At 39.3% G+C, this 18,748-nt stretch overlaps 2 protein-coding genes across 2 annotated transcripts; both read right to left on the reverse strand.

Moving 5' to 3' along the window:
• Positions 1-3,565: 3,565 nt before the first annotated feature.
• Positions 3,566-5,058, reverse strand: LOC307151680 (uncharacterized protein; the record flags this gene model as incomplete). Its single annotated transcript, XM_079859795.1, has 2 exons — positions 3,566-3,746; positions 4,184-5,058. The coding sequence occupies 2 exons, from the start codon at positions 5,056-5,058 to the stop codon at positions 3,701-3,703; spliced, it is 921 nt and encodes a 306-aa protein (XP_079715921.1). The 3' UTR covers positions 3,566-3,700.
• A 3,640-nt stretch (positions 5,059-8,698) lies between these two features.
• On the reverse strand, positions 8,699-18,065 carry prnprs3 (prion protein, related sequence 3). Its single transcript, XM_079859930.1, has 2 exons — positions 17,956-18,065; positions 8,699-12,354 (listed from the first exon to the last, which is right to left on the reverse strand). Exon 2 carries the CDS (start codon positions 12,350-12,352, stop codon positions 10,628-10,630), a length of 1,725 nt encoding a protein of 574 aa, XP_079716056.1. The 5' UTR covers positions 12,353-12,354; positions 17,956-18,065; the 3' UTR covers positions 8,699-10,627.
• Between the last annotated feature and the right edge of the window lie 683 nt (positions 18,066-18,748).

An 18,748-nucleotide genomic window follows, 5' to 3' on the forward strand; every position in this document is an offset into this window, starting at 1 on the left:
TAGAACACAGAATGGTGACAATAATAACTTCTATAAATGCATCATTGATGGCTTTAAGTAAAGTGAAAACACAGGATGCAATTTTCTTAAAGCAAATATTAAGAAATCATGAAGATGTGCTCATTATACATTTTAATAGTTTATTATTAAAGTATAATGAAGACTAAAAATGTAGTACTGTTAAATGTTATTTTTTTAGTATTATTTTTCTTTATTCATTTTCATAATCATTTCATAATGTATTTTATGAGTCAGAGGATGGTTGTACATGTGTGCTGAGCAGAGAGCTGGGAGAGATATATATATTTGATTAGAGGTATGTGTGCAATGCAACATTCACTGAGCAGAGATGTTCCAATGATGATGATACTTCAAATTCGTACAGTTAGCATGCTCTTTACAAGGAAAGGAATGTTTTTCAACTGATGCAATGTACCACAAATGTACACACTGAAGGGAAGTTTCTTAATATGAAAAGTGGATTGTAACGTGTAAGCGTGAGGTATATGTTCCATTTTTAAACATAAGCAACATGTTTTTCTACAAGGAAGTTGTAAATCCCTCAGTGGTGTATATAAGCTCAATCCTTACTGTACTGACTCAGAGAAACATAGAGGCATGATGGGGGTGAGGGAGGAGAAATGGGGAACAGAGAAATCTGGAATGAAGACCACCTCTCATGTAGCCTTATTCTTATATGCCTGTTTCCCTCCAATGCTGATACATGTATAAAATAATAAATAGAGATCTCTTGGCAAAATATCTGGTGTAGCTTCCGTGATTCAACAATAATGGGGAAAAGCATGATTTTCAAAACTACAATAATTTCAAACTGCTATAAGCAATACCATGGTTGAGGAGATAAAGATTTTAACAAATCACAATTACCATTTATGACCTCTAATGCAAACATTAGCCATTAAAGACATAATTGATAACTAATTGGTACAGCAAGTGTCTGGACTATTGTATGTCATCATTTATAAATCAGTGTATAATGGATTATGCGTGTACATTGAAAAAACAAATGCATGACTTAAAATTATAAAAAAGAATATAAATGTAACTATAACTGTTCTTATAATGCAGAATAGGTCTTAATGAGTCTTTATTAATATATTTATAGAATCGTAATACTTATAAATAAGTATAAATGGGGCTATAATTCATTATGGACTTCATAGAAAGTGTTACCCCAAATTGCACTGTTTTTATTCTATTGGCTTGTGTAAGTTAAAGTGACAATCGTTTAAAATATTTATTTTTATTTAGAAATGTGAAACATGGCCGTGTCAGAAATAAAGGGTCACAGACATGTTGTGAACTCATCAGAGAACAATACATTGTGTTGTGTGGATTGATATATTGAATGTGCAGCTGTGCTATTGCTCTGCTAATTCAACCTTCACCCTCAGAAAAAAAGGTACAAAAGCTGTCGCTGGGACAGTACCCTTCAAAAGGGTACTAATATGTACCATCACTTTTGGTACCAATATGTACACTTTTGGAACTAATATGTACACTTTTGGTACCAATATGTACCTTTGAGGGACTAATATGCACTCTTTAGGTACAAAAGTGTACCTTTTGAAACCACAGTGACAGCTTTTGTACCTTTTTTTCTGAGAGTGTTCACACTCGGCTCTTACTGATAATGTAAAATCAGAGAAGATTGGCCACCAGGCCGCGCAAGCATGAATCCTCCAACACTATACTGGCCAGTGTTTCAGTTTCATTGTCCAACCCCTGTATTTAAATATAACTCACTATTAAAAATGTTAAAAAAAAAATCCACAAAAAAAAAATGAGTGCAATGTTTGTTAGTATACATATTAAGTATAAATAAGTACACATGAGTGGCTTTGTGTATTAGCATAAAGCCCATCAATACTCAAAAGGAGTTCCTACTTTCAATTTAATGTGTTTTTGTCCACTTTAACTCCAGGACTGTGTTCTTGGTCACTATTCATTAGCTCAGCTGCTGCAATTACCACGATCATCATCACAGTCATAATAAGTCCCCAATAGATTCCCTATGAACTTTAAAAACAGAGCGATGTTATGATCAGTCACTGTGCATTTGCTCTGCCTGGTTAATCATAGTAATGATAAAGATGCTTTTATGTCCCTTGATAATCTGATAAACAAAAGTCACCTTCCCAGGTGTTTATTTATGTCCCAAAACACCTAGGTGAAAAGAAATGCTTCTGACAGGATCCCGACTTTGTGTGTGTGTGTTTTGACATGTTTATTCGTCGATTGACAATCCTAACAGCTTTACGCGGCCACACAGGACTCAGCTGTAATTAAGCTGCTAATTATCCAATCTCTTATGAATGGGTGAAGGGGAAATCAAGTGCACTGAATAGATAGCAAGGTGGAAAACAAGTGGCAGAAAACACTCCCCCCTACGAGAATAAGACTTTACATTAAGCACGGGTGATTGCTTTTTCGTATACGCCAGAAAAAGTCTAAGAACAACAATGGGGATGATTGAATGTTTGTGTGTGTTTGCTAACAGCTTTTCAAAGCTTTTGTGTGTTTCATATGTGATGTTTGCCATGTAAATATCCCAAGAATGCAAATGGACTGAGTAAAAAAAGGGAGACAGGTGGTGGGCCTTTTTTTGTTTGTTTTGAAAAATAAGGTTTAAGTGCCCACCGAAAGCCTTATTGTTAAATATCGAAAATTAACCATATAGTACCTCTAACACATTTAGCTAAAAATGCTTAAATCATATTCATATTTCATCAAAATAAAAAATGATCGACGTGATTCAAGAACGGGGATTTGAAAAACGGAAGCATTAGGCCTAGCTAGCTCTCTTCGTTGTTTTTCTATCAAACTCATTTTAGTTAACCTTTACTTTAATGACCAATAATATCACTAATATATTATTTTCATAAAACGGTGATATCATTTGTCGTGATATAAACATTAGGCCTACCTCAGAAATTTCGCGCTGTCCCTGTCATCTCCTCGTTCTTCAGAATTTCCCCATATGGTTTGTATTTACAAATTACACGGAATCATCTGATTAAATGACAAAATACTTTATTTAACTGTCCAGTTAGATATTAATCATATAAATATATCCTACACTTAAGTTTGTTAACATTTTCTCTCTTTTATGATCATTAAAACATTCACGGATAGCCTACTAAAAATCACACACACAATGAAAAAGACCTACACATTGTAGCCTACACAATATACCTGAATTGTGTTTTGGGTTAATTTTCTTTCTTTAAAGTCAAGATGACTGGAATAAACTTTGAAACATTCAAGTCATGATATGATGTATGAACCACAAGGCCATGTGGAATTTATTGATAAATTATTCTGATAGCAGTAAGAGTTACATTTTTCAGACAATTAAATCTAGCAAAGATGCATGTAAAATAGCCCATTTTTTTATTTCTATCTTATGAATATTGCATGTTCATGCCACGTGGAGAAGGAGGCATAACAAATATTCAAGGAATATTGATAAAGTTACTGACAATTTCAAGTTTTCCATAAACAGCCACACCCACATCCCTGCCAGCATCTGTGACATTTGAGATATCTTGTGATATTACAAATGTGACTTTTTTGGTTTTCAGAAACCAGATAACAGCTAGAAGCAAATGTAAAGTGAGATTTGATTTTCATGTGGCACTTTTAAACTTTTCCTTTCATGCTTTGGCTTGTAAGATCTTCACATCTTGAAGACAACAGCTTCATTCACTGACAGAGGGTTCACACTGAGAAAAAAAAGGGAAAGAAAAGCTTTAAAGGCCAAAGTGCTTCAAAGATATTCAGTGTCCTTTTAATGTGTGACAAAAGGCCTACATGCCTAACTAGCCACATCTCTACCAGAAAGGCAATATTAATATTGTTAATATTTATAAATGTTATAAACATTTAATATAGGCTATATAATACTTAAAATGATCAATTCATGAAAGCACTTTTGGAAAATACAGCCTATTAGAGTTAATGTATAAAATACATCATTTTATTAATAAGAAATAAACATTTGACAATTAGCATATGTTTGTTTTGAATTAAAAAAAATAAACCACCAATACGTGAGTTTATTAAAAAATAATGTCTCAGAGATAGTCTGGTTATAATTAGGCCTACATTCATATTTCACCAGTGTGTGCAAGAGATACGGAGAGAACTTGGGAGAGTTTACCCTTTTCTCTTGCAGCATGCTGTTCTCCAGACTTTACTTAGTAGGGTGCTCCTTAGTGCAGAACATCCCCTGATATACAATAAGGGAGTCAGAACTGCATTCACCCGGGGCAGAGCGCGCAGAGGGTCTGAACCCTCATTTCTGAACGCGTAGCACGTAAACCCCGCGAAGTTACACGCAATAACATGAAGAAAAATTGGCAACCATGCGATTAAAAAACATACAGCCACTATTATAATGAGGTAAACGGACGCGCGCTTGCTGTCCCGTTCCGCGCTCGCCGGTTCGCGCTCAAGCTGAAATCTGGCGATGAAAAACAACTTGACGTTCAAGCCAATCATGATAATGACGGTGAAAATGTTCGCCACAAAAGTACCAAAACTCGTCACTCTCCTAGCGACCCCAGCAGTCACCAGATTATTAACAGCCACAATCAAAAACGCATAAAGCCAGTAGGCCAGAATCACCAGTAATGTTCTGTTTCGGGTCATGCGCTGCGAGTATTTGAAAGGCGCGGAGACCGCGTGGTACCGGTCCGCCTGAGCGGCCAGAATCGCCATATAGGACAGACCCAGGAAAGTGGGAACGATATAGAAAGTGCGTGTTGGGGATTCATAATAATCTCGTACATCCAGAACTCCAGCATAATAATAGGAGACGCCCGAGCAGAAGTCACTGAGACTCGTGCTGAGCATGTACATGAAGCGGTTCTCGCTGCGCAGGGATCTGTTCATCATGATGGAGAGAAACACGGACACGTTGAGGAAAATGATGGCGGTGGCGAGAATTACACTGAAGAGAAACAAAAGCACGTTCTCGAAACTAGTAAGAGGCAGCACGGTGCCAAGACCCACATTGCTCTGAGAAATATTCATGAGTGATAAGAGTAATACAGCTATAAGAGAAAGAATAGAGCCATTGCAATGCTTTTAAAAACGCGCAAGAACGAAGGTGATCTCATTAAGTTTCTCCTGGGACAGATGATCATCAAAACAACAAGCTAATAAGATTTTACTTTAAAATGTTAATTGGAGCATAAGAATCCTTGACAGAGGGATGGCATAAGAAGACATGAGACATAAGAATGGCCTTGCATAGATGTGTCAACATTTTTATTCATATGCAACATTCATATAGTGTGCTTAGGTAATGTCCCGCAGCAATAATAACCCTAATGTTGGTAGCAGTTTACATTTTGCTACAACTTTATCCGCAATTTGAAGTATGCAAAATGTACACCATCTTTGCTCAATTCTGCTGTTTTGTTTTGAGCCAATCATCTGAACCTAAATGCTATTACTAATCACTCTAGGACAGGCTTAGTCAAACAACAGCTACCAGCTAATCAAAGTGCTAAGGATTAATTTAAAGGTGCGTTGGAGAAGGGATGGAATTGAAGTCAAAGGCCGACTGCATCACAGCGGCATGACGAAGACTGTCCCAATACGAAGGCTCCTTCAAATACGGCCTCAAAATGCATCCTTTGTTTCATGGGCAATAAAGGAAACAACAGATGTATCCTTCGCAGCCTTGCCTTGCAGAATTCATTGCGTGCCGGCAGGGGTGTAATTTGTGGGGGGGTTGGGGGGGAGATAACCCCCCCAATATTTAAATCTATGCATTACAGAAATTGCTGGATTACCCTTTTAAATGTAAGTATTGGGTTTTAAATTACTCGAATATCTAATGATACAAATGTAATAAAAAAAAAGTTTTAAAGCGGTTCAAATGTGTTCTTATATCTTACAGAAACCTGTTTCCACCGCGGGAACTATCCCCAGGACCTAGGGGCTTTGAGGTGGTTCTCTGTGTGTTTTGACTGCAGGAACCAGGGTTTAAATGAAGTTCCAGGTAAAAATTTTCCCCTCAGAAAATCCCTACGCGAGATAGTACTTTTTTGATTGGTTGACTCCATGCTGCATTTTATTTCAATCAGCATTTTTTTGCGGTCTGTTGAGGTGCGGGCAGTAAGAGTTGTTTGCAATTCGAATCAACAATGGAGTTTAAAAAATAGAACTGATGGACCGACGACGAGGTTCATGTTGGCTTAACTTTATATGCGGAGGACGAAATCCAGCGGGAACTGAAAAGTCGTGTGCAGTCCTATGTCACTGGACTAATTTGCCTAAACTTCATGGTACTTTAGACCGCAATGGAAACTCAGACAACAACAGGTCTGGGGGAGAAAGTTCCTGTGACAAATTGTTCCAGGTAGTTCCAGTGGAAGCAGGGCTAGAGATGCGATTTTATAAAGTTTGTACTCTTTAGTATATACAGAAATGGACCACAGTGAACATATTTAGACAGGTTGTAAACCTTGTTTTTAGTCAGACAATTGAATGTAACTTTCAAAAAGTCCAGTAAAAAAAACAGAAGCTGTCACAGTTTCTAGGCGACAAGAACAATCCTCCATAGGCCAGACTGTCCTTCGAAGGATGCAGCCTCTGAATCGGGATGCAGCAATTTAGTGTTTTTCTACCTCGTTACTGGAAGCACACCTGATTCAACTCATCAGCTCATTAGTAGACTTTGGTCTGTGTTCGAAATTAGTAACTGAGTTATGGTCTGGAGATGGTATGGAGAAAGTAGTAACTGAGTTATGGTCTGGCAAAGCTTTAATAACTCATTTCCAAAGGGGCGTCACCAACGGACGTCGCTCAGATGCCTCTGGGCGCAATTGGATAGACCTAAAACCAATCAGAGCGATCGTCATCGTGTGAAGCCATATGCTTTACACCCAATTCGCCTAAGTTACACTACGCCATAAAAGTATGTACTCTTTTTGTGAAGAAAAGGTATTTACTTTTGAATGTGTAGCAAAAACGTAGGCAAGCTTTGGGACATACTACTTCGTCATCTTTATCGGACGGATCTGTGCATCCTGTCACGTAAACTGCCCTGTCAATCATCTTGTCACAGTTAAAATCCTCTATTAAATCTAATTTAATTTCCTACCGTTTTGGAAAGAAATGTAGTAGCACGTTCATCTGCCAGTGGGTCTTTCATGGAGACTGTCCTCATGTGTTTGCAATTTGAATATAATAATGCATTTAAAAGTTGCTGCGCTTCACCAACGGACGTCGCTCAAATGCCTCTGGGCGCAATTGGATAGACCTAAAACCAATCAGAGCGATTGTCATTGTGTAAAGCCCGCCTCAACGTTTCTGATTGGTGCCTCGATTTGGATGGATTAGAAATCGGCTTGAATGAGCTCTTTGCCAGACTACTTGCAGAGCAAATCTAAATTTACCGGAAGTTTGTCTGGGTTTTCCCAGGCTAGCAGCACAGTGGACCAGTAGTAGAACTCCAGCTGTGGAAATTACTTTGTCATCCATTTATGCAGTTTTATGAGATCACAAGATGAGGACCTCAAGATCAAGACTACAACATGAATACTTTATCTGGGATATTATGACCTTTAACCAATTCGAACCAACAATGGTCCTCTGATTTATCTGAAAATTCACATGATTTCACATGATCATTTTCAGTTGAGTTGGAAAAATGTGCGTATATATTATATACACAATCTCTTGTTAGGTGTGAGAATCATTGAGTCTTTAGTTTTCTTTCACTGCCAGTGTCCTCTTTTTGGCATGTGGTTTTGAATTATATGCATTGCTAATACCTTCTTTGCTGAGACGGCATGTTGCAGTAACCATCTATATCCAGTTCGGCACACTACATAAAAACTCAAAATGCACTTTGACCCCTTCTAAGCGATCATCTCAATGGCATCTTGCTGAAGGAAAAGCCTGTCAAGATGTTCCTAAATTGTTTGTCTGCTCTCAAATTGCATCATTAACAAAAACATATTGTGATCTGTATTTGTGTATGTGTGAATCTGCCTGATTAACCACAGTAATGATCTCCAAACAGGGGATTTTTATCTCCTGTGATCCTCTGTTGGGCTAAAGACTTCTTCCCAAGGGTTAACTTGTATTCTAAAAAACACAGGTGAAGATGAATGGTTCTGATAGGTATGTCCTTGCATGTCTTAATTAGCCCTGTATTTGGATTCTGTCACTACTCCTAATAGTCTTATCACACAGGGCTTATGGTTTTCCACTTTGGGTACATTTAAGCTTTTAATTAGTTAGCCAGTCTCATTATGAATGGGTGCATATGTCAACTTGAGGAAATCAGGTACACTTGAACAAATATCAAAGGGAGAAAAATAACAACAAAAGGACTCCTCCAAGACCAACTATCACAACACACTGAACATTTAGCTTACCTGAAACCATAATAGACATTTTGTTCTCATTGGGTTTTGCTTCAGGGACCAGATTCTACATTTGACATCAAGTGATGTCTGTAAACATAACATTATCATGAACTGACATACTAGCCTCAATTAAATGTTAAAACTATGTTTAGCCTCGTTCTAAGTGGGTTATTTTTTATTTTACTTGGCATAGTTTTGTTCATGGTTTTCAAAGAAGCGGGCTATTAGATCCTATTAGATGACCTTTTTTCAAGAAAATATCAAATGAAAATAGGCAGACACGCAACTAAGGTGCATTTAATCACTTTAATTCCAGTGACGGTAACATTATACACACTTTCAACATTCACAACATCTCAAAAGCATAACATTACATATGCAGCTGAGTAACAATAAGGCATTAAGCATTGCCTTCTGCCGATTATCCAGTGGTTGCCACATTCCCTCTAGATCAGGGGTTCCCAGCCACCCAAACACTGCACATTTTGCATAGTCTCCTTAAAGCTACAGTGTGTAATTTTTTAAGTTGATTCTTAGCAAAAAACACTTTGTTCTTTCAAAATGATATGTGCTCATTAATGTGTAATTACTTCTACCAACTAATCAAGTATTCTCGTAAGTGTATAATCTGCCATTTAGAATACATACGAGCGAGTTGCTCGAATGGCGGCAGCCATGTTGCGCCTCCATCTTGAAAATACATGTGCCAAAGAGGGACATACCTGGAAATTCAAGCTTCGCCTTTCGTGTTTTTACACTCAGTGGCGCCGTGACGAATGTGAGGGGGAGATTACTCGCGACTGCCGGCAGATTTGAAATAATACAGCCATCGTAGGAGTTAAAATGCCCTCGGAATGGGAGGGGCTAGAAAGTAATATTCAGTTGGTAGTCATAAACAATTTCACCGCTAGATGGGAGAAAATCCTACACAGTGTAGCTTTAATCAAACACACCCAATTCAGGTCATCAGCTAATTCGTATGGACTTCAAGATCTGAAATAGGTGTCAGACAAAGGAGAGATTCAAAAATGTGTGTGCATGTGGGGTGGGGGTGGGGGGGTCCAAGAATGTGGTTGAGAACCCCTGCTCTAGATAAATGATTTAGCAAGTGCCAAGCTGGGTTGATAATCTAATTGAATGTTCGGCAGTAATATTCAGAGAAACCACAGCACCAAGCTACTAATAAAGATCCAACTTTATATAAAATATTGTTTTATCTCAGTGAGCAGTGGATGAGCTGCATGAGTGTTTCTGTCATAGTATGTCTGATATGAATGAAACTGATACGCAGGAGTATTATCGTACATATCTAGTTGAAACCAAACAGCTATGATTACATAAACGTTCACAAAGGAGCCTTTCACACAAAGTGTTTAAAAGCTTAATGTCTTTCAGCTTGATACGGCAATATAAAACACAGTGTTATTACTGCAAAAGATTCATTGGTCAAAGATTTTTGTGTGGTGCATGTTTATATAGAAAAACAATTGAGTTGAACGCAAAATAATGCTCTGTATGAACGGCCCCGGAGAAGTAAAAATAACAAAACCAACAGTGGAGGACTTTGAAAAGACATTTAAATGTTCATAATATTAATTTAAAATAAATAAGTACATCAGTAGAATGTTAATCCGTAAGTCAACAGTCTAAACAATCAAAATAAAAATACAAGTAATTTTGATTTCAACTACGCAAGTAGAAGTGCCATCATAAGGACAGAACTGGAAGCCACCATTTCATGTCGTAAAAATAATCATGGTTTGTTGTAACAGCTGTTGCTAGAAGAGAACAATGACTCAAATGCCAATGCCGTGCGCAACGTTTAAACTGGAGATAATAAAGTGTTCATGCAGTATGCTGTCTTGGAAGAGAAGTAAGTGTTCATCAAACCACATGCGAGAAGGAGGCAGTGATGGAAGGTGAATGGTGTAGAAAAACTTGCCTATGTTTTAAACTTTTGGAAACTACTAAAAAATGTAGGCTCGTGTCAAATTGTTAGGTGGCTCATGATGCAATTTAGTGGAGTAACTATCGAGGAGTCATTGTGAGAAGTGTAAGTACTTTCTGTCGAATCTTCAAGTAGTCCTTTGAGAATACCTTGTCTTAAGTCTCTACAACACCCAAGACAAATTCCTCAGATTATATGTGATAGGTGTAAGCGGTCCATTTCTCAGTCTGACTCAATGGCTTTATGGGGTTTATCCTTTTCTAGAATGTCAGTGTAGCAGGCAACTGAAGATAAGAGACAGAATGCTAGTAAAGAGTAGCATGACTCCATGGCCAAGGGGTCCAGGTAAATCACCACCATTGGCGTTGGGTTTAGTATCCACGGCACTGCGATCCTGCACCTGTTTTTCTGCATGATGTTCCGCATAGGCCATGTACAGCTCGACACATCGTCGTGCTTTCATTTGCTCAATTAGTACAGGATAGCCAATCTCCATAATGCTAACAGTGTCGCTGTCATCATCACTGGCTTCTGCTACTCCTTCCTGGATCTGCTTTTGAGGTTGACTGGATATTTCGGGTGGGTTTGAGACTATAAATGAAGTGGCATCTGTACTAGCTGTTTCAGCAGTGCGGTTGTTGCTTGTGGCATTTTCTTGAGCGCCGTTAGGATCATCTTCTACTTCTGCTGCTTGAGCCTCAAAGGGGTCAATGGATCTCCTTGGTCTTTCTTCCCGAAGCAAGTCAGTCCTCTTCATACACTTGTCCATGTACTTCTCATAGGACTCTGGTGGAGGATTCTGGAAGATGTCATAAGGGTTACCATTTCCTTGTCCTGTAGAGGTCGATCCTGCTTCGCCTCTAGAGGTCGATCCTGCTTCGCCTGGCTTGCCACCTGGAGAGTTAGGGTTTCCATTCATGTTACTTTCGGGGGGAGTTTGGCCATAACGTTTGTACATGTAGTTATTGTAGTAATATTCCTCCTGTGGATTGTTGAAATTGAAGCGGGGACGAGGGAAACTTCCCAGGCCATATCCCAGAGCCATACCGGCCACCGCCCCTACGCCAGCAGCCATAATCGCCTGCTTGCCAAATCCCCTTGAATTGCTATTAGGGGCCATTCCCATGCCCTGCACTGACTGGGCAAAAGGTGATCTGCCCCCTTGCCCATAGCCACCGTAATTGCCCCCATAGCCTGGGCTCATGATTTTGTTGTTGGGGTTCCAGTAAGGATACTGTGCCGCTCCTGGATATCCACCTGCCCCTGCCCCTGCAACACCTCCACCAAACTGGTTAGGGTTGGAACCTCCTCGGACTGGATAACCTGGATAAGAGCCTCCAGCTGGATAGGGGTTTCCTCCGGCTTGTCCAGGATACCTGTTGGAACCTGCTCCCCCTGGGTAGCCACCCTGTGCTGGGTAACCACCTTGCGCTGGGTAACCACCTTGGGCAGGGTTTCTACCTTGGGCTGGATAACCACCTTGCGCTGGGTAGCCACCTTGGGCTGGATAACCACCTTGTGCTGGGTAGCCACCTTGGGCAGGGTTTCTACCTTGGGCTGGGTAACCACCTTGGGCTGGGTAGCCACCCTGGGCTGGGTAGCCACCTTGGGCTGGGTAGCCACCCTGGGCTGGGTAGCCACCCTGGGCTGGGTATCTACCTTGGGCTGGGTTTCCTTGACCTGGATTAGAGCCAGCTGGTGGATATCTGCCCTGGCTTGGGTACCCGCCTCCACCGGGATAGGGGGGTGGATTCTGGTTTGGTACTTGAGGTTGGCGAGGATAGTTTCCAGGGGCTGAGTTTGTCCCATGTGAGGTGCCTTTACTGCTGCTGCTGCCACCTTTGCTGGAGCCACCTTTGCTTCCTGTGCTGCTTCCACCTTTGTTTGAGCCAATTTTGCCCAAGCTAAATCCGCCTTTACCGCCCCCGCCTCGTTTGGCCAAAACGGACACCACAAGAGCCAGGCAGAGAAACAGTACAGTTAGGCGACCCATCTCTGTGGAAAAAAGAGTGAGAGGTTCAATGAAAAGAATCAGAGATCATTTTCAAAGTTGTCCATTTTGGTATGTCACATTTACATACCATGACTGGTTATGCTTAAAGGAGTCATAACCTGCAATTTTCACTTTTCCACGAGAATCAATGTATGTTATGATTACCTAACGATTATACACTGGCCGGGAAGCCGATATTTAAAAGTGAAGCGTTTGTTTACCTCAGGGTAAATAAACCAGCGCGCGTGCACGCGCACTCAAATACGAGATTTTGATTTCAGCCCCGTCTTGACGTCATGACGGGGCAGGATATACCATATATGGACACCGCAAACCTATGCCACGGGAAGCCCGCCCCTCTCCCCCTCATATTAGTTCAGTCGAGAAAGATGGAGAAACCGAGTGCACACCTGAGTTGCTCTGTTGTTGACAACCAGAATCAACATGTAAATGTGTTTTCTCTCCCAAGAACGGACCAAGCTGTCAGGGACCAGTGGATTAAATTCATTTTTAATGACGCGGTTCCTACAACCCTTCCCACTGGCTTAACGTTAGGTGTCTGTGCTGTGCTAAACATTTTACGCCGGAATCCTTCACAAATTTGAGGCAATATCAGGCGAAGTTGGCATCGAAGCTCGGGAAAAAGGGGCCATTTTACTTGCCTGCAATTGAAATGGTAAGACTGTGTTTTTATTGCTCTACTGTGTGTAAAAAACAGCAGCTAACTGCTAATGCGGCTATTGTATGCTAGCGGGAGTAGCTTCGAGGTAAACATGGTGAATGGCTGCTAACGTTACTTTGCAAACAACAAATGACTGAGATCATCATGAATTCGGCTATTGTATATTGATTGCCTAACGTTTATATGAGGCGCCGTCTAGTTTGTGTGTGTGTGTGCTCGCGTCTTATATGAGAATGTGCGCGAGTTTGTGTGTGTGTGCTCGCGTCTCATATGAGTATGTGCGTGGAGAGTTCATATACGTATGTGTGACTACTTAGTATGTATGCAAGCGTGTTTCATATATGTGTGCGTGAATGAAGTTTGATTTAAGCCCTAAACGGTGCCTCATACTTATACACTGGCCGGGAAGCCGGTCGCGGCCAGGTCGGGTTCATTCATAACTTGCGCCATGATGTCATTTTGTAATGATATGCTAAAGCGTCACCTGCGGTGTCAACCCCCATCCTTCCTGCCACCAATCAACGCGCCCCTCATTTGCATTATTAAAATGACTGTCCACGACAGCCAAAATATCGCATCAGATCTCGCGAGACAATAATGCCTTCAGAAATAAGGGTCAGAGGAGCTCTGTGTTTATTTTTTTTTCCACTTTTCTTTTTTAGAAGGGCCTGAAAGACTATAATAGAGCGTTGGGTATCCAAGGTAATACAAGGTTATGACTCCTTTAATAGTCTGATAATGTAATTATTAATATTAAAGTTGCACTTGATACAGAGTCAATAACAGAAATTCAGGAGAGAAAATGTGAACAGAAACAAGGCCTCCACTGACCAAACAACAATGCTTATGACCAAACTTTACTCATGACAAAAATGCTATAGTGACTTTTCTTTTGCGTTCAAATGGAATCTCAAATGAGAATATCTATGAACTAGCGATTTCAAACTAGGGCTGGGCGATATATCGCATGTCATTGTTATGCACATCTCGTCAGTAAAGCCGGTTCCTTGATTAGAAGTAAATCGCCATCACCTGCTTTCAAATGGAGCGGCGTTTACTACACAGAGCCATAGTTCACTGACAAGCTGAGCCATATCGCATTAATTATTGCGGACGTATCGCCTGCGATAATTAATTAGATATGGCTCAGCTTGTCAGTGACTTACGGCTCTGTGTAGTAAACGCCGCTCCATTTGAAAGCAGGTGATGGCGATTTACTACTAATCAAGGAACCGGCTTTACTGACGAGATGCGCATAACAAATGTCATGCGATATATCGCCCAGCCCTATTTCAAACTGCGTCATACTTGTAAAGAGGATTGGCTCGTTCCTACGATGGATATCAACATCTTGTAGTAAGTATATACACACTAGTGCTGCACGATTAATCATATCGCAATCGCAATGCCAAGCCTGTACGATTATATGACGCAAAATGCTGCGATTTTATGAAATAAATAAATGCATGTGTGGACATAACAACCCATTCTCTCTGAGAGCTGTTTGCTAATTTTCTAAACCGCTAATAAAAAGAAGACCGGTGTTTTCCGGTGTGCAGTGCGGAGAACAGGTGAAGATGCAAAACTATTTCTCTCAAGTTGCAATCCCTAAGCTTAACAACAAATGTGTGGTGAGGTTCAACTGGAAATGGCTACGCTGACGTTCTTTTCTACCACTACGGACCTGTGGTCAGGCAGGACAACTGAACCCTATATTAGCCTAACTGTGCACTTTGTCAACGAGGAGTTTGAACTGAAAAGCCGCTGCCTGCAAACATCCTATTTCCCCGACGAGCACACGGGAGAGAACATAGCCTTGGGCTTGAGAGAGGCACTGGCTGCATGGGACCTGTGTGAGCAGCGTCAGGTCGCTATCACAACAGACAACGGCACTAACGTTGTCAAAGCGGTGGAGCTTAATTAGTGGACTAGGTTCCAGTGCTTTGGGCAGAGACTTCATCTGGCCATCGTTAAGTTAAACTGATTTCATCTTTTGTTATTAGGCTACTGCAAATATTTTATACTATTGTACTTTTAAGAGCTTAGAGAATTATGAGGCGGCCGTCTCCGTCAAATTTAGTGCCGCCTCCGACTGTCGACAAAACTATCGACTACAGTCACATGCTCGATACCTCTAATCGCCACGGTTCTGTTGCGAGTGTTCGGTAGTGATGCGCGGATCATGTTATACCCGCGGATACGGATCAGAAGGGCCAAGTTATAAAAAATAACAAATTCATTTTGGGTGGGTTGCAGGCCGATGAGATATAAATTATTAAAGTAAGACACAGAACTCTTATTTCATGGTAAAACGCAACGAACGTGCGTCACTTACTGTTGTTTTCAACAACGCATTTCTCTTCAGGGAAAAGCAATCAAGAAAAACATGCCTAGAGGTCCTTCTAGTGGTTCACCTCTACATTTACATTTACATTTATTCATTCATTCACCTCTCAAGTGATAAGTAGAGCTTTTTAGAAAGAGGGGTTACACTTTATTTTAAGGTGTCATTGTTACAGTGTAATTAATATATTTAAGTACTAAGTAATATTAAGCAACTACATGTACTTACTATAGGGATAGGGTAGGTTTAGGATTTGGTTGAGGGTTAGTTGCATGTAATTATGCATAATTTACTGTTATTACTATAGTAAGTACATGTAACATTATGCAACAAGGACACTGTAAAATAAAGTGTTACCGAAAGAGGATTTGGAAGTACCAGTTGTTGCTTTTTTTTCTCAACAGTTTTAGTTTGATAAAGTGAACCACACATTTATATCCAGTTTCCTTTTTGAAAGAGTTTGTACAAAGCATATGTTTGTTTGGACAGAATGTTCAAAATATCTTATTTTCATGAACATACAAATTTTCTTATTCATTCTTCTATTTATTTTATTTAGCTGTACTATTGGGACAATAACAAGTTTGCAGTAATGCAAAGATGTTATTATTTATTTTTATTTTTAAATTATTTTAATTTGAAAACACTGTGCATTTAGTTGTTGTTGTTGCTAGTTTGAGTTGAGAAATACACATTTCAGCATTGTCAGCAATCTGTGTGTGGATTTTCCTTGAGAACCAAGCAAGTTGACTCATGATACCATTTGTTTATTATATCTCAATCGCAATATAGACTTCAATAATCACAATATGACATTTTCCCCAAATCGTGCAGCCCTAATACACACTCACTAAATAGCAATAAATATGTAAGACACTATTTAAAGCTTTGGAATCTGCAGAAGGTAAATGAAAGCTGGATGGCCCACAGTGACAGACAATGATTATGCTTTACATTTTTTTTTAAGCAAGTAAAGCAAGAATTCAATCATAAAAAAATAAATTATATTATCCCCACTGAGCTACACAAACCTAATTAACACTGAAATAAACATTAAGAAACTGACACTTCAGATTTAAGAGTTTAAAAGTGTCAATGTAGCTCCATATAAAAGAGACTGTGTTTACTGGGCCCTGTATCTCAGCACCTATAAGTCAAACGCCCAATTACACAATTAAGATTTTCTTTGGCATGTTGACTTCAGACATCCAGTTTCCAAATTATCTCAAAATTGGATCATTTTTGTAGCTTCCAAACTAAAATTCCAGCATCATCAGATTTTTATAATAGTTTTAGGGTAGCAAATGAACACATTAAAACCACACACACAATGATGTTAGGGTGGGGCAAGTTTTTAAAAATTGTAGAAATGTATAGAATGATTTTAAAATTTGTTGCCTTTTATAATTTTTGATTTAACATTTTAAATGTCCATTGCCCTTTGTGAGTTTGCCCCATATAGTGTAATAATAATAGGGTCAACATGAACTGTATATATATGAAGAGTTCAGATGCAAAAGCCTCTAAGTGCCATCTGAAATTTTCTTCTAGAATGATCTTTTTTTTTATTTTATTTTTTTTATCAAGGTTGTATATTTAAGTTCAGTAATTTCACTTAAATGACAATTAATAGGTAATTTTCATTGCCATTTAAGTGAAATTACTGAACAAATATATGAGCTTGATAAAAATGATCATTCTAGAAGGAAATTTCAGATGGCACTTAGAGGCTTTTGCATCTGAACTCTTCATATATATATATATATATATATATATATATATATATATATACACGGTTGAAATGGTCAATAGTATTTGTTTATTTTATTTTTTTGGAGTAAAGACGTTATAGTTTGGAGCAATATTTGACAATTCTGACAAATAGTCACTGGAGTAAAAAACGTGACTTGCCCCCTAATGTGCTCAGATTTGTCCACAAATGTATGACGTCACAGTGTTTTATTTCACTATAATTGTCTAGTTTAACAACCCATCATGCTCATCTGAGTATCTTAGTACACATGCCTGAGGACAAACGTATTTACAGTAATGACAACGGATAGTGTGTATCGGTATATGAATCTCTATGGGTGTGTGTGTCTCTCGTTGTATGGAGGCCATTTCCAACATCTATTCGCGGATTTACGTCAGGATGCGATAAACAATATCCATCTAAATACTCATATTTGATATATCTGAATATATCAAACTAAATTATCACCTAATATTATATCACCAATAACAACAACAACAAAAACACCACGCAGTTTTATTTTATTTTCCTTTTATACAACATATTATTTAATCGTTCACGGGTGATGAATGTGTTGAATATAATATGTAAATACTGGAAGTCGATATGCCATTATATAATAAATGTAAACAAAATCAGGGCGTCTGGTCGCGCGCAAATTCACAAATGCTTTAAATAACATAGCGGACCTAGGCTATATTAGGCGTGTTAACGGCACCTGTTATTATAAAACAAAACGAGTAGCTCCAATAAACCAGTGACTAATCATAACATAATAGCTTTGTTTTCATTAATAACAAACCGTGTTTTAATAGCTAACGTACCTTTGTGTTGATTTCAGAGCGTTGTCCTGGGTGAACGTTTTCCCTGGGATGCGCGACGCCGTTAATGACGATGAAACTTTCCACTGCTGTGCGCGCTCACGAGATGAGGGACTGCCGCCCTCTGCGCATGCGTACTGGTCGTAATCCTTCCTCTGACACCATTTACCAGAACTGTCGTGGGGGTTCTTCTCGGCAAACCTGTTAACCAGCCGTGCTGTTAACCTTTGCCAGTGCGACGGTCGCACTGAAGCGTTTTTTTTTTTGTTTAAATAGTTAATCAGATTTAACGTTATTACCTTGACAAACTGTACATAATTAAAAAGATATAAGACTCAAGTTTCAGTATTTTACCACTATTGTATTCTGAGAAACTTATAGTGACAGTTATGTCTTAATTTGTGTCAGGAGTTATGTAATGAAAAAATGAGTTGATACCTGTCAGCCGCTCCCATTCAGAAAAAAACTCCTGTGCGGTCGTCATGACAGCGATTGACAAAGCCCCTCAGGGCTTTTAGCTCAAAAATGTGCAGGTTTGGAGAAATATTGATATGTTCTCATAGGTTTACATCAAATTTCTATAGACAGGAATAATATTTATTTAATACCCAAATGCGGCAAATGTGCATTTGGGTATTAAATATAACATTTAATAGCCAAATGTGTTTTCAATCCATACCAGCAGCCTGAGGGCGCCCTATGCACATTTAGTCCATATATGGAACACATGAAGATGTGCCATAATCATGTGACATTCCAGGAAGTCCCTGACACAAACAAAGCTAACAGAGATTGC

This window comes from Squalius cephalus, assembly GCF_949319135.1.
Source record: "Squalius cephalus genome assembly, chromosome: 23".
Lineage (NCBI taxonomy): Eukaryota > Metazoa > Chordata > Actinopteri > Cypriniformes > Leuciscidae > Squalius > Squalius cephalus.